This window comes from Stegostoma tigrinum, chromosome 17, assembly GCF_030684315.1.
Source record: "Stegostoma tigrinum isolate sSteTig4 chromosome 17, sSteTig4.hap1, whole genome shotgun sequence".
NCBI classification, from domain to species: Eukaryota; Metazoa; Chordata; class Chondrichthyes; order Orectolobiformes; family Stegostomatidae; genus Stegostoma; species Stegostoma tigrinum.
This window is the reverse complement of record NC_081370.1, coordinates 8583118-8597088: the sequence shown is the minus strand read 5'-3', so window position 1 is coordinate 8597088 and position 13971 is coordinate 8583118. Positions and strand designations below refer to the sequence as shown.

The 13971-nt window shown below is 41.8% G+C and overlaps 1 protein-coding gene across 4 annotated transcripts in view; it reads right to left on the bottom strand.

Moving 5' to 3' along the window:
- The window catches only part of cars1 (cysteinyl-tRNA synthetase 1), a 75846-nt gene that overhangs the window by 25547 nt on the left and 36328 nt on the right, over positions 1–13971 (bottom strand). For all 4 annotated transcript variants that reach the window (XM_048545290.1, XM_048545292.2, XM_048545293.1 and 1 more), the window contains one exon: positions 4211–4308. In XM_048545290.1, the coding sequence (XP_048401247.1) occupies positions 4211–4308 (98 nt within the window). The remainder of the gene's footprint in view (positions 1–4210; positions 4309–13971) is intronic.

Genomic DNA, 13971 nt, shown 5'->3' with positions numbered 1-13971 from the left:
AGAAAATCTGCATAAATGATTTAGATGTGGGGATCAATTATAATAATGGTAAATTTGCTGATGACACCAAACTGGGGGAGGAAGTAAATTGTGAGAATGGTGCAAGGAGGCTTCAAGAAGACTTGTACCGTCTAGGTGAATGGGCTAATTCAGACAGATGGAATATAACAAACAAGTGTGAAGTCATTCACATTGGTTAAAAAAATTCCTGAAGTGTGAGTGTCCAAATGGATCCTGGTATCATCGTTTAGTAGAAGGTGCAGATGCAAAAAACAAATTTGAAAGTAAATGGTAGGTTGGCATTCATTTCAAGGGGATTTCATTGTAAAGGTAAAGATGCCCTGTCACATTTGCAGTTGCATGGAGCAGTGGTGAGATAGTGGTGAGATAGTTGTAGTGAGCAGTGGTGACCTGCAATATCGTGTACATTTTCAGACTCCTTGTACAAAGGATATGTAGAGAGAGTACAACAGGTAGTCAGCAGATTCATCTTTAGATAACAAAGTATGAAGCTGGATGAACACAGCAGCCAAGCAGCATCTGCTCCTGAGATGCTGCTTGGCCTGCTACGTTCATCAAGCTTCACACTTTGTTATCTTGGATTCTCCAGCATCTGCAGTTCCCATTATCTCAGATTCATCTTGAGGATTGTTTTACAAGGAGAGATCAAGAAACTGGGTCTATATGTTCTGTTTCCAAGAGTGAGAGCTGATCTCATGGTGACTGACAACATTCTTACATAGCATAATAGGGTACATATAGATCTATTCCTGTTCATCGTTGTCTTAGCCCAGCTGTTGCTGAAACCCTTCTCCATTTCTATCTCTAGACTGGACTATTCCATTGCTCTCCGAGAAAATGTTCCATTCTCCACTCTGCAGGAACTTCAGCTCCTCTCAAACTCTGCAGTTCATAGCTTACTATAAACCAAGTCTGGCTGACCTATCACCCAGTCTTCCTAATTTAAATTGGTTCCTGGACTAATGGTAGTCGCATGTTTATATTGGAGTTTCCTGCTGAATTTGCTCGTAAATCTCCCTCTCCTATCAAACTAAACCATTTGCCCAAGATTTAGGCTTCTCCCAATATCACTGGCTTTGCACCTGTTTATTTCTATTTATGTTTATTAAGTATCTGAGACGGTTTCAGAGTTAGAAGCTTTATATAAATATGTCAATGCTGTGACAAATACCAGAGAATTACCAAATACTACTTGGGTCACCTCTGTCTGAGTAAAAGAGGTAGAAACAGAAAGTAATTCTATCGGCACAGGCCTACACAATGCAGAGAAGACTATATTGTCAGTTCACTGTGGGACTGATCATTTTTGTCAGGGCTTTGTTGGATTTCAGGTTCAAGAAAGAAAATTCCGAGGATCACATGATCTCCTCCCCACACCGCCCACCCCCCACAAATGAACTAACAACTGACAAGATTAACATGCTTGCCATCACATCACAAGTTCAGACATATTCACACAAATTATTTACCACACAGAGACACCTAAAACTCTATCTCACCTCTGCAGAGGTATCAGTTATGCTCTATATCTTATTGGAGATGGTGGATGTGGGGCAGGGTCAGACAATCTAAAGCTCTTCAACTGCTGCATACCAATATACCAAAACTGTGGCACACAGTTTGAGCGGGGGGGAGCAAGAAAATTTAAGAGTCAGATTTGAGGATAGCACTGGATGTCCCGAAATCTGTAGTGATCACTGACAGTACTGGCCACTGATAAAGATAAGTTCATACAGTTTACTGTGATCTACCAAAAACAAAGTTAACTTAAAGAACAAAAGTGTAACCGAGACATTGTCTGGAGGAAATTCTTGAGAAGCTAAGGGGAGTTGAGGATCTAAAAGCTTTGATCTGACAGAAGGTTGTTGGTAAATGTGGCTAAGTGCCAGAGTCCAGTTGTGTAATATATTTGCCGCTCAATCATGTTGTTTGAGCTTACAGTCCTGTCCTTTGCACCGAAAAGTGCAGCAAACCTGCCCCAATAGTGGGGGCACTCATTCTGACAGAACTGAGGATTTTTCTCTTCCATTTATTAAAACAGCATTTTTAGCTTGTGGAGATGAACACCAATAGTACCTACCAATAGTTAATTAAATGCAAGTATTATTAAGGTCAAAAAAATGAGACTCTGGCATGGCCTAGTACAGTACCTGAATCACCCAGGTGAAAAAACAAATATGACCCAGATAAACATGCGTGCCATTCTATACAGACTGTACCCAGATTACAAATGCGTTCCATTCCTGAGTATGTTCATCAGTCACCTTGTACGCAAATTGGGAGACAGAATAAAATACTCATTCACAAGTATGACTGAACATTCATATTTCAGATCCTTAAAATTAATAGTAACATGGGAACATATTTGTAAGTAAGTCGGACTTTTAGAAACTTGCAATAGGGCTGAAGCAAAATGTAGGTTTGGGCACTTTATGGTGTTGCAGGTTATTAATACATGTCCATTACCAATAGATTTGACCTACAAAATGATACAAATAAACTGAAACACAGAATATGTTCTTAATATTCTATAATACATGAAATGCAGGATCACTAAGTTTAATTATGACCCTTGCTGAGATCAGCAAAACCAAAATTCAAACTGACATATTCATATTCAAGTGGGTTCTGAGAAGATTTGTAGCTCAGGTTGAGTTTCTGGATCTAAGTTTGCTCGCTGAGCTGTAAGGTTAGTTTTCAGACGTTTCGTCACCATTCTAGGTAACATCATCAGTGAGCCTCCGATGAAGCGCTGGTGTTATGTCCCACTTTCTATTTATCTGTCTAGCTTTCCTTGGGTTGGTGATGTCATTTCCTGTGTTGGTGATGTCATTTGTGTTCATTTTCTCAGACGATGGTAGATTGGCTCCAAATCAATGTGTTTGTTGATGGAATTCCAGTTGGAATGCCATGCTTCTAGGAATTCTCCTGTGTGTCTCTATTTGGCTTGTCCTAGGATGGATGTGTTGTCCCAATCAAAGTGGTGTCCTTCCTCATCTGTATGTAAGCATACTAGTGATAGTGGGTCATGTCGTTTTATGGCTAGTTGATGTTCATGTATCCTGCTGGCTAGCTTTCTGCCTGTTTGTCCAATGTAGAGTTTGTCACAGTTCTTGCAAGGTATTTTGTAAATGATGTTCGTTTTGCTTGTTGTCTGTATAGGGTCTTTTAAGTTCATTAGCTGCTGTTTTAGTGTGTTGGTGGGTTCGTGGGCTACCATGATGCCAAGAGGTCCGAGTAGTCTGGCAGTCATTTCTGAAATGTCTTTGATGTAGGGGAGTGTGGTTATGGTTTCTGGGCCTGTTTTGTCTGTTTGGGTTTGTTGCTGAGAAATCGGCGGACTGTGTTCATTGGGTACCCGTTCTTTTTGAATACGCTGTATAGGTGATTTTCTTCTGCTCTTCGTAGTTCCTCTGTGCTGCACTTTGTGGTGGCTCGTTGGAATAATGTTCTAATGCAGCTTTGTTTGTGGGTGTTGGGATGGTTGCTCCTGTAGTTCAGTATTTGGTCCGTATGTGTTGTTTTCCTGCAGACGCTGGTTTGAAGTTCCCCATTGACTGTTCGCTCTACTGTGACATCTAGGAATGGCAGTTTGTTATTGTTTTCCTCCTCTTTTATGCCAGTAAGGATATTATTAATGGATACATGAACATCAACTCGCCACAAAACGACATGACTCACTATCACTAGTATCCTTACATACAGATGAGGAAGGACACCACTTTGATTGGGACAACACAGCCATCCGCGGACAAGCCAAACAGAGACATGCACGAGAATTCCTAGAAGTATGACATTCCAACCGGAACTCCATCAACGAACACATTGATTTGGAGCCCATCGACCATCCTCTGAGAAAAAGAACAGGAAATGACATCACCGACCCAAGGAAACCTAACCAGATAAATAGAAAGCGGGACATAACACCAGCGCTTCGTCAGAGGCTCACTGATGATGTTACCTAGAATGGTGACGAAACCTCTGAAAACTAACCTTCCAGCTCAGCGAGCAAACTCATATTCAAGTTCATATTGTTCAATGCACACCATGTAATGGTTTAATCACCTGGCAAGAGACTTGTAGTTGTTTGTATTTACCTTTCCAGCAATATATAATTGCAAAAGGCCCTTCCCCGAACTGCATCATTGTACAGATCCATGCAGTCCTCTATGCACGAGTTGATACTGACCGGCTATTGAGTGTTAACTCCTGCTCCTGCCACCTCTCAATCTGTCCTGTTGTATCTGTTGGGCTCCGCAAAATATCCTTCACATTCAAGAAGAACTCCTGGAAAATAAATAGAGAAACAAATAAATAACCCATAGTATGCCTTGCAAACTGTGTGCCTTAGGCACTAGGTGTTAGAGGCAAGGTGCTAGCATGGATAGAGGAATGGCTCTCTGGCAGAAAGCAGACAGTAGGGTTAAAAGGGTCTTTCTCAAGATGGCAGCCAGTAAGAAGTAGTGTTCCTCAAGGGTCAGTGTTGGGACAACAATTTTTCACTTTGTACGTTAATGATCCAGAGGAAGGAAATGAAGGCATTCTGGTAAGTTTGCAGATGATACAAAGATAGGTGGAGGGACAGGTTGGATTGAGGAGGTGGGGAGGCTGCAGAAGCATTTGGACAGGTTAGGACAGTGGGCAAAGTCGCAGATGGAGTACAACGTGGGAAAGTGTGAGGTCATACATTTTGATTAGAAGAATAGAAGCATGGACTATTTTCTAAATGGGGTGAAAATTCACAAGTCTGAAGTTTGGGAGTTCTAGTCCAAGTTTCTCATAAGGTAAACCTGCAGGTTGAGTCAGTAGTTAAGAAGGCAAATGCAACTTTGGCATTTATTTTGAGAGGACTTGAATATAAAAGCAAGGATGTACTTCTGAGGCTCCATAAGGCTCTGGTCAGGCCACATTTGGAGTATTATGCACAGTTTTGGGTGCCATATCTCAGGAAATATGTACTGGCCACTGAGTGGGTTCAGAGGAGGTTACGAGAATGGTCCCATGAATGAAAAGTTTAACATATGAGGAATGTTTGAGGTCTCTGGGTCTATGCTCAATAAGGTTTAGAAGGATGAGTGGAGATCTAATTTAAACTTACAGAATACTGAAAGGCCTGGACAGAATGGATGTTGGGAAGATGCTTTCATTGGTAGGAGAGACTAGAACCCAAGGGCACAGCCTTAGAGTAAAGGGAAGACCTTTTAGAACAGAGATAAGGAGAAACCTCTTCAGCTAGAGAGTGGTGAATCTATGGAATTCACTGCCACAGAGGGCTGGGGAGGCCAGGTCATCTGAGGAGATTTAAGACTGAGATAGATCAGTTCTCGATTACCAAGGGGATCAAGGATTATGGGGAGAAATCAGGAAAATGGGTTTGAGAAACTAATCAGCCATGATTGAATGGCAGACCAGACTCAATGGGTCGAATGGCCTAATTTCTGCTCCCGTGTCTTACGGTCGTTTTGCAGTTTCAGTCAAACTGCTTACTAGCAGGGATTCCAAGTAGAACCATAAGAAGCACTCAGAATAAGAAAAGGAAGCTACAAAAGGGAACAATTAAGAAGTGTAAATGACAATGAACAATTGTACATGCATATTAAATATTGAATAGAAATTCAAACTAGTGCTCAGGCAACTTATTGATAGATAAAGCTTCTAGTGGACAGAATGAAAAAGATACTAAAAAAGTATTTTATCTAATTTTTATGAGGTAGCAGAAATTAGGAGTGTAGAACAATTAGAACAGGTGTAGTGAGTGGAGGATATTAATCAAACAGTCATGGTATTTAAACAAAAACATATCGCTGGAGCTTGACGGTTTGCATCCTGAAACCTGACAAACCTGTATCGAAAGGGCACAAGTGGTAAACAAGAGAATCTGCACCAGCAATGGAAAGTAGGTTACCTATGAATTATGGGCCAGTTAGCTTCATTCAACTGTTAGCAGAGTAGTAAGGAGTTGCATGCCTAAACTTAGGTAAAAACATGAGCTTATCAATGTCAATCTGAATAGATTTCCCAAATAATTAGGTTTGCACTTGGCCAATTTTGCAGAAGTAATTGAAGAAAAAAGGTATGGTTTTTTTCAGCCATAGTGAACTGACAGGTTGGTAACTTATTAAACTCCCTGTGCTCTATGCTTGTTGCAGAATGAATATACTGTAGTAAAAGTCACAAGTATTGCAGTTGGATTCAGACACAAAAGAATGTGAAATGCTCAATGGAGAAACATGGTATACAAATAACAGAACTGTGCAGCATAGGAATGGGCCCTTCGGCCCATGATTTCGTGCCAACTGGACGCTAAATTAAACTATTCCATTCTGCCTGCCCGTGACCCATATCCCTCCATTCCTTGCCCATGACCCATATCCACTCCATTCCTTGCATATTCACGTGTTTATCCTTTAAATGCCCCTATCAAATCTGCCTTCACCACTGTCTCTGCAGCAAGTTCCTGACTCCTACCATTCTGGGTAAAAAAAAACACTTTCTCCCCTCTCACCCTAAATGCACCCCCCCCCCCCTCAGCTTGTGCCGCTCCAGGGACAACATCCCAAGTTTTTTTTGCCTCTCCTTCTCGCTCATACCTTCTAATCCAGGCAGCATCCTGGTAAAACCTATTCTGCATGCTCTCCAAAGTCTCTACATCCTTCCTATTATGTGGCAACCAGAACTGAACACAATATTCTAAGGGTGGCCTAACCAAAGTCTTACAAAGTTACAACATGATATCCTAACTTGTGTACTCAGTTTCCCAACCAATAAAGGCAAGCATGCCATACGCCTTCTTTACCGCCCTAACTACTTGTGTAACCACTTTCAGGGAACTATGGACCTGAACGCCAAAATCCCTCTGCACATCAATGCTGTTCATGGTCCTACATTAAGTCAATATTTTTCCTTAACATTTGATTGCTCAAAGTGCAGCCCCTCATGCTTACCCAGATTAAACACAACATACCATTGATCTATATCCCACTGCATCCTTTGTCAACGTTTTACGCTACCCACAACTCCAACGATCTTTGTATCATCTGTAAACATACTAACCACCCATCTACATTTTCATCCAAGTCATTTATATATATCACAAGTAGCAGAAGTCCCAGTATAGATCCCTGTGGAAAACCAATAGTCATGAACCTCCAGCCTGAAAAAACACCCTTTCGCCAATACCCTCTTTCGTCTACGGCAAGCAATTATGAATCCATGGAGCTCAGTCACCGTGAATCCCATGCATCTTGATCTTCTAGACTAGCCTACCATTAGGCACCTTGTCAAAAGCCTTACAAAAATCCACACAGGCAACATCCAGTGCTCTACCCTCACTGAATTTTTCAAAGAGGTGAAAAAGGTGACCAATTAAGTTAGTAAGACACAACCTGCTCTGCACAAACCCATGCTAACTGTCCCTAATTAGGCAATGTTTTTGAAAATGTGCGTAAATCCTATCACTAAAAATTCTCTCTAATAGGTTCCCAAACACTGATGTAAGATTCACCAGTCGATAGTTTTCTGGATTATCCCCATTTCTTGAACAGAGGACAACATTAGCTGCTCGCTAGCCCTCCAGGACCTCTCCAGTGGTAGTGAGGATACAAAGATCTTGGTCACGGGTACAGCAATCTCCTCTCTGGCCTCTCTCAACAACCTGGGGTAGATACTATCGGACCCTGGAGACGTAACCACCTTAACGCTCTTCAAGAAGCCCAACACCATTTCTTCCTTGATCTCAAAATGCTATCACGTATTAGTGTGCTCCACGCAAATCGCACTATCCTCCATATCATTTGCTGGATGAATACCAATGAAGAGTACTCATTTAGGATTTGATCCACATCATCTGCCCCCCAGCGCAAGATCTCTCCTTTATCCTTCAGTGGTCCCACCTACTCCCTATTAATCCTCTTGTTTTTAATGCACATATTGAATGCCTTGGGATTCTCTTTAACCTTACTTGCCAAGGTCATTTCATGGTCCTTTCTTGCTCTCCTAATTCCCTGCATGAGTACTTTCCTTCTTTCCTTATAATCCCCATGGGCCCTGTCTGTTCATAACTTCCTGAACCTTAATTATGCTTCTTTTTTCCCTTTTGACTAAATTCACAACCTCCCTTGTTATCCAAGGACCCTAACTTTGCCAACTTTGTCCTTCCTCCTTACTGGAACATGCCGGTCCTGAATGTTCATCATCAGGTCTTTAAACAATTCCCACTTGTTAAATGTGAACTTGCCTGATACCAGCTCCCCACAAGCTCCTGCTTAATACTGATGAAATTTGCCCTCCCCCAATTCAGTACCTTGCTAAAAGGTCCTGACTTATCCTTACTCATAGCTATCTTAAAAACTTAAGGAGTTGTGATCACTGTTTCCAAGATGTTCTCCTACTGAAAGGTCTGTCATCTGGTCAGGCTAATTAGCCAAAGCAAGGTCCAGTATGGGTCCTCCTCCAGTTAGGCTATCCACACACTGTTTCAAGAAATCCTTTTGAAGGCACTTAAATTCTGCCCTGTCTAAGCCTCTTGGTGGAAGGGAGTCCCCAGTCAAATGTTGGGAAAGTTAAAGTCACCCACTATGACAACTCTCTTTACTGCACATTTCCATAATCTGCCGACATATATATTCCTCAATGTCTTGGTGGCTGTTGGGGGACCCTATAATATAATCCTATCAGAGTGACTGCACCCATCTTATTTTTGAGTTCTACCACTATTGCCTCTGAATGAGTTCTCCAGTATGTCCTGTTTGAATGCAGACGTAAATTTCTCCCCGATTAGCAATGCAAATCACCCACCTCTTTTACCTTTCTCTTGATCTTGTCTAAAACAACAAAATCCTGGATTGTTGAGCAGCAAGTCCTGTTCTTCTTTCAATCAAGTCTCTAATGGCCACAGCATCATAGTCCCATGGACTGATCCAGACTCTAAGATAATCTGCCTTACCCACCTGTAATACTCCTTGTGTTGAAACAGACACACAATAATCCATTAGTATCTCTGATGAAGGGTCTAGGGCCGAAACGTCAGCTTTTGTGCTCCTGAGATGCTGCTTGGCCTGCTGTGTTCATCCAGCTACACATTTTATTATATTGGATTCTCCAGCATCTGCAGTTCCCATTGTCTCTGATACCATTAGTACCATTGTGTTTGTTTACCTGTCTCTGCTTGCCTTTTCTTTCTGATTTACTGGTCCCTACACCTACCTTCCTCTTAATCCCTGCACTTGCTGACCTATATCGCATTGCATTCCCTGTAATGTTCAACTTGGAACTGTCACAAGTGTACTTTCAGATACTTTTGCAACAAAAAAAAATCAACAACAATTAGAGGGGCATGTGAGAGAAGGACCTCAAAACAGGCGGCCAGAAGAAGTCAGAGGAACGGGCAAGTGAGGTGTCCCTGACACAGGCAGTTCGAAAGAAAGTAGTTAGGAATGAAAAAACAGGAAGACTGTAAGTTGATTGACTAACCTCTCGTTAGAATCGCATATAACAGAAGAGGCTCTTTGGCTCATTGAGTCACCAAAAATACACCACATTAGTCCCACAGCCTTGAATGTTATGACGCTTCAAGTAATCATCCAAGTATTCACTCTCACTTGCTGTCGGTGAGAAGGTTGGGCCCAGCACACTTACCTTCATGACAGCAATGACAGGGGACATGGCTCTGACAGCTGCAGCTCCACTGGATTGGGAAATTCAATTAAGGATGTCACAGGAAAATTAAGAGTTAAATGGATGGTGAATAATTAAGTCGTTACTGAAGTTTATCAACAGTTGTAAGGTTCGTTAAGGCCAGGTAAATTAAAATGCTCATAAATTAAGTAACGCTGAGGCAGACACGGTAACCAGGTTTTGTGGAATAAGTGATCTATAGTAGGTGGAAATTTGTGCATACTACCAGTGACAACCACAAATGAAGGTAATGCCACCAGCTGTAACAAAACCAAATTCCATGCTGTGTGGTCTAGGAGCATAAAGGCAGAAAGGGAATGGGTGACTACCATGCATTGCAAATGATTCTGGCAGGTAAAGTAGGAATCCACCCGTAAAATCAGTTTTCCGCTTTACCCACTGCTGAGGACATTGATCCCTCAAAATGGTGCAATCAGATTCAGGTTTGTGACACCCAGTTGTGCAGGACTGTAGACCGGAAGTGCAGTATCAATAGGAAATTTGTTAGTCAAGTGAACAGCCAGCTGTGATGTGACTGCAGGATGGTATGTGGCCTCCAGTGTCGAATCAAGGATATGCTAAAGCAGCTGTGGTACATTTTTCTGGAGTGGATGAACAGCCAAAGACCCCTTCCAATTCAATTTTGATCTAGACCCCCCTTCCTCTCTTTAATGAGCTATGCACATAAATTATTCAGTTACAAACATAGTGATTTACTGGTGTTAGTTAATAGATTGGAAAAAAAATGCCATGGCTGATTGGTGATTCAGGGAAGAAGAGTGTTTAAGAGCACTTCTGGACACAAAAAGAGAACAACCAGAGGTTGTGCCCTAGGCCCGAAGCGTCAGCTTTCCTGCTCCTAAGACGCAGCTTGGCCTGTTGTGTTCATCCAGCTCCACACCTTGTTATCTCGTTAACCAGAGGTTGTGGTCCACATTGGCATCAATGACTTAGGTAGAAAAAGGAGTAAAGTTTTGAAACCAGACATTAGGATGCAAGGAAAATTATTGATAAGTAGGACACCTAAAGCAGTAATCTCAGATTTACTCAGGGCAGGGATAGAAATCACGGCCCTTGAGTGTTGCTGGGCTGATCTCTGGACCCCAAACACTAGGCCTCCTGGAGCACACAATACTGTGGGCACTGGACCCTGAAGCATCCCTCTGTCCCAGGCCCTTTCAGTCCCATCATAGAAATAGGAGAAGGCAGTAAGTGAACACATGGGTGGAAAGCCAGTATAGGACGGGGGAATATCAGATTTCTGAGACCATCAGACCGGATATGGGGAAGGGGGGACTTGGATGATTTACATCTAAACATGCTGAAACAATAATCCTCACAGACAGATTTGCTAGTACTGTTGGGGAAGGTATAAACTAGTTAGGCAGCGTAATGGGAATCTGAAGGCAGATTGAGGTAGGGCCAATTGAAAAGGAGGTTGCAACAGGCAGAAAGTTGGTGAGGGGTCTGAAATTAACAGGAAGCACAATAATTTGGCAGTTCTACAGATTTAATTGTAACTGCAAGGGGCATGCAAATAAATCCAATGAGCTGAGATACAATGTCAGAAATTGCTGGGAAAAAACTCAGCAGTCTGGCAGCATCTGTGGAGAGAAAGCAGTGACCCTTCTTCAAAGCAATGAGTTGAGAGCAGACAGACAAAAAGGGATTTATTATGATTGATATAATGATAACTTGGCTTAAAGAATATCCCTGGATATAGTGGTTTTATGACAGGTTAGAGGAGAACATAAAAACAGCGAGGGGTGTAGCAGGTATTTTTAGCTAACCTGTTCAAGTCACTGTATGACACACTTGTGGAGCAGGAGGAGCTTGAACCTAGGCCTCGTGGCTCAGGCAGAGACTAACACTACACCACAGGTTGCCATTGGAGATGTAGCAATCACAGCTGTAAATCATCAAATTAGGCCATATAGGTTGACCTCAGAAATAAAAAAGGGGCATCCACACCGCTCAAAGTGTACTATAGGCCCCCAAATAATGGGAGGGAAGTAGAAGAATGTACATACAAATATATAGGAATATTTATGAGTGCACAAACGACAGGGCGGGGTTTCAACCATCCTAATGTCAACTGGGACATGAACATCATGAAAGGAACAGAGGGCACAAAATTCTTGAACAGCATTCAAGAGAACTTTTGTGATGAGCATGTAACAAATCCAAATCTCAAGGGGTACAATTTTAGATTTAGTTTTAGGAAAGGAAAGGAGGCTGGATAAGTGGATGAAGTAGCAGTGGATCTCCATTTTGAAGACTGGGACCATATTACAGGTAGATTTAACATCATTATGGAAAAGGCCGAAGATAGAACAGGAGTAAAAGTTCTAAATTAGGAATAAAAAACACATTTTACAAAGCTCAGAGGTGATCTGGCAAAGGTGAACTAGATACAAGTATTTGAAGGAAAATCAGTGGGAGGCATTCAACAGCAAGAGTACATGACCCATAAAAAGTACTGTACTTCCAAATCTACAGCTCCCTGCTTATCCAGAATATAGAATAGGACAGAATCCCTACAGTACGGAAACAGGCCCTTCGGCTCAACAAGTCCACACTGACACTCAGAGCATCCCAGCCAGACCCATCCCTCTAATCTACACATCCCTGAATACTACAGGTAATTTAGCATGGCCAATCCACCTACCCTACACATCTTTGGACTATTGGAGGAAACCGGAGCACCTGGAGGAAACCCACACAGGTATTGGGAGAACGTGCAAACTCCACACAGACAGTCGCCCAAGGGTGGAATTGAACCCAGGTCCCTGGCACTGTGAGGCTGCGTGCTAATCACTGAGCCACTGTGCCGCCTGCATAGGATGGGATAAGATAAAGTTGAAAAAGAAAGCTCATGACAGTCATTTTAAAAACCTAGTACTGTAGAAAGCAGAGGGGTGAATTTTTAAAAATTAGGAAAGCAAAGAGGGAATATGGGCAAGTAAACTCAAGAAAAACTCAACGATGGTTTACCAGTACATTATGAGCAAAAGAATAACTGACAAAAGTGTAAGAGATGCACAAAATAGCTTACGTGTGGATGGAGAAGGATGAGGCTTGGGTTCTTAATTTACATTTTGTCCATCTTAAGAAAGGTGACAAGACAATGCAGAAATCCTAGTTAAAGAGGAACATGAAATATTAACAGAATGCAAGACGAAGATTAGAGGGACTAACGTCCTTTAAGGTGAATAAATGACCAGGCTGAAAGGACTGTATCCCTGGCTGCAAGGGGAAATGAGGGACAAAATAATGGATGCTCAAGGATCATTTCTGAATCCTTCTGAGATAAAGAAGAGGTACCAGAGAACTGGAGGTCTGCAAACATTGCACCATTGTTTAAAAGGAGTACCAAGATAGGTCAAAGAATTATAGGCCAGTCAGTTCAACAGTGGTAGGGGGAAAATTATTAGAAAAATCAATTCTTAGAGACAGAATAAACTGTCACTTAGCAAGTCATGGATCAAATCAGGGATAGGCAGCATGGTTTTGTTCAGCAAAATTTTTACTAATTTAGTGATTTTTAAAACAAGTAACAAAGAATGAATTATAAGTAGTGCAGTGGATGTTGTCCAATAGATTTCAGTAAGGATTTGACAAGACGTCATATGGCAGACTGGTCAGAAGAGTAAAAGTCTTTGGATGAAAGGGGACAGGGAAAAAAGGATCCAAAATTGGCTCACCAATAGAAAACCAAGGGTTACAGATTTTGTGAATATAAAGTGGTCTCCAGTGGAATTCTTCAGGGCTCAGTCCCTCGCTGTTTGTTGTACATATTATTTATTTAGATTTGAATGTCAGAGGCATTATTGGAAAATATGCAGATGACATATCTCGGCAGATAGTTGTTAATGAAGAGCTGAGAGCTGACGTTATTGAAATATATAAAGATTCTTAGGGGTCTTGACAGTGTAGATGCCGAGAGGTTGCTTCCACCTGTGGGAGAGTCTTGGAGAGTGGTATAATCTCAGAGTAAGGTTTCATCCTTTGAGGACAGTGGAGCAGGATTTCTTTCTCTCGTAACATAGTCATCTATGTAATTCTACACTGCAGACAGCTGTAAAGTTTGGGATGGTAAGCATAATCAAGGGTGAGACAGACAGACTTCTAATCAGTGACAGAATCTGCAGTTTTGGGGAAAAGTAGCAAGAAAGTGGGATTGACGATTATCAGATCAGCCATGATCCCTTTGAATGTTGCAGCGGACTCAAAGGGCCAAATGGCTTATTCTGCTCCTACATTTTATGCTAACCT